The 2,418-nt window shown below is 39.2% G+C and overlaps 1 protein-coding gene across 1 annotated transcript in view; it reads right to left on the minus strand.

Annotated features, from left to right (window-relative positions):
- usp43a (ubiquitin specific peptidase 43a) overlaps positions 1–2,418 on the minus strand; it is a 106,738-nt gene that overhangs the window by 52,650 nt on the left and 51,670 nt on the right. The window contains exon 4 of the mRNA XM_032536736.1: positions 78–170. Coding sequence (XP_032392627.1) covers positions 78–170 — 93 coding nt within the window. The remainder of the gene's footprint in view (positions 1–77; positions 171–2,418) is intronic.

The following is a 2,418-nucleotide window of genomic DNA, read 5'->3' on the forward strand; positions in this document are numbered from 1 at the left end:
TGTATGTATGTATGTATGTATGTATGTATGTATGTATGTATATATATACTCTAACACTTGTGTGTGTTATACATCACCTGGTTTGTCGTAGGGGGATAGGCAGGGAGATACATAAAAATGGGTCGAAGGTGTTGCTCTGCTTAAGGCAATGAGGGCACGTCAGAGAAGACCTGGAGACAGACAAAGAGAGAGCAATTTTAATCATTGTTGCTATACATGACCTCAGCTCACCATACACTCTGGGTTTCGATATTCTTGAAAGAAATATTGCATCTTTCTTCCCAATTTTATCCTGCTTGAAACAATTTTTGGTCCATTTTACCTTCAGCCGATACAGTCACAAAGTGTAGCCTACATTCAACAAAGGTGCTTTGGAGAGGAAAGCTCTCTTAACTTTACAGTACTGTTGGACAGACGGATTAACTGATCGCGCCACCCCTACGTACATGCCAAATCCTCACATTTCTTCATAAGTATGGAGTAAATGTGCAGTAGAATTTGACTGTCTTATGTGCTGCATGCAGTTAAAAACCCCATAGTGGTTGTGAATATTCCATGTGGACAGTGGTGAATGCGAAGCACTGAATCCAGCCATCTGGACTCAATCTGCTGCTGAGAAAAGGGCAGCAAAGCAACTGAGGTGGGATGCTGTTCAGAATTTTAGCACAAAAATCACAGAGTTAGGCTGGTGAGATATTGCAGTAAATGAGGCTGTAACACACTGAGCTGGAAAGGAGAAAAAGAGTACTATGGAGAGAGAAGAAAGCATAGAGGAAAGGTAAAGGATGAAAGGGTGGAGGGGATATTTAAAGGCACAGAGGACAGTGAAGAGAAATGGGTAAGCTGAAAGGAATAAAGATGACTTGAGACTAAAATGAAGGGCAGCTGACACAGTGGAGGTTGGAAAGGCAATGGGAACAAAGGTGGAGAGCAAGACAAAAACAGAGGACAGAAGATGAAGAGAAAGACAACAAAGTGTGGGGGCTCAGTGGGAGGAAAGATAAAAAATGAACAGACATTCGTGAAGGATAGTCAAGTTGACAAAAATAAGAAAGCAAAGCTGATGGAGAACAAAGACACGGACAGGACCCACCAGGGTCTTTGAGCCGACACGCATGGAGCTGATCAGAGAGAAGGAATGAGGGTAGAAAATCCCAACCTGCAGTATGAGCTGATATCAGCAAAAATATGCAGCCAAATACAGTTTTCAAAGACATAGTACAATGTGACCTCATAATGATCTCAAAACAAGGAAATTCCAACTTCCCAGTTCAACTGGAACACAGCATGTGTGTTAAATATGTAGCTACAGGAGACAGTTACCTTAACTTTGTTTGGGTATCATTAAAAAATATTCCAGTACCAATACAAATCCATTTTTCATTACCAATTTAATAAAAACAAAAACAAATTACAACATTACACATAGTAGTAGTAGCTCCTACTACTTAACGTTAGACAGTCAAGCACAAACATAATTAGATCTTGGTAAAAGATTGCTGTGTGTTTATTGGCTCACTGACTCTGGTATTAAAATTGGCTATTGAATAACAAGTCATTTTTCGATATTTAATACTTTAGAGGCAATTTGGTCAGTTCTTAAAAACTATTGAATTCGGTACCCAGCCCTACCAGGAATCCCTCAAAAGATTGTGTGATGGAAACAAGCAGTAGTCTGAAACTGAAATAATAGTGTGGGAACGGATAAGCAAATATAATAAAATCCAGCTCCGACTGCAAATGCACATTAAGTTTCCAGTAACGCACATTCCAAGTGGAGCACTGCTTTTATCTTAACAAACCATGAGGGAAAACAAGCCTCATATACCTGTTGTCCTTTCCAAAACCTGAGTGTAATCTTACCCTTTGATATGGCAATCAAGTGAAAACTCTATGGTTCCGTTTGTTCTCGAGTCACATAATCCTCCTCTCATAGTGTTGGAACGTAATCCTTTCATTCACGTCATTTATTGCAATTCGGTGGCTGTGTTGCCTTCCATGTACTCATTTTGAGCTGATCCAAACACATTACATTTTCTACTCAAGCCATTTCTCTAAGGCAACTTGAGAAACATGGTTGAGTTAGCCATTTGTCTCCATCAGAGAGAAACCTATTGTACTCTATAGGATAATATGCTTTACACAAGCTTGGAACTGCAGATGCAGCATTTTTGAAAAAGTAAGTCTGGCTATTGCTAATAAGTTGCTGAATATAAGTTTTTAATGTGACTCCTAGTTTGCACCCACAACTTGAAAAGGTTTTTGAACCTGATCTTATTCATTTTTGCTGTTGTATGTATTTGATTTTTTAAAGCAAAATTATTGCAATGTTATGTCTCTCTTAACACTCTTGACAGCTTTTAGTGTGTTCATGCACGTGTGTGTGTGTGTGTGTGTGTGTGTGTGTGTGTGTGTGTG

Source organism: Etheostoma spectabile, chromosome 2, assembly GCF_008692095.1.
Source record: "Etheostoma spectabile isolate EspeVRDwgs_2016 chromosome 2, UIUC_Espe_1.0, whole genome shotgun sequence".
NCBI classification, from domain to species: domain Eukaryota; kingdom Metazoa; phylum Chordata; class Actinopteri; order Perciformes; family Percidae; genus Etheostoma; species Etheostoma spectabile.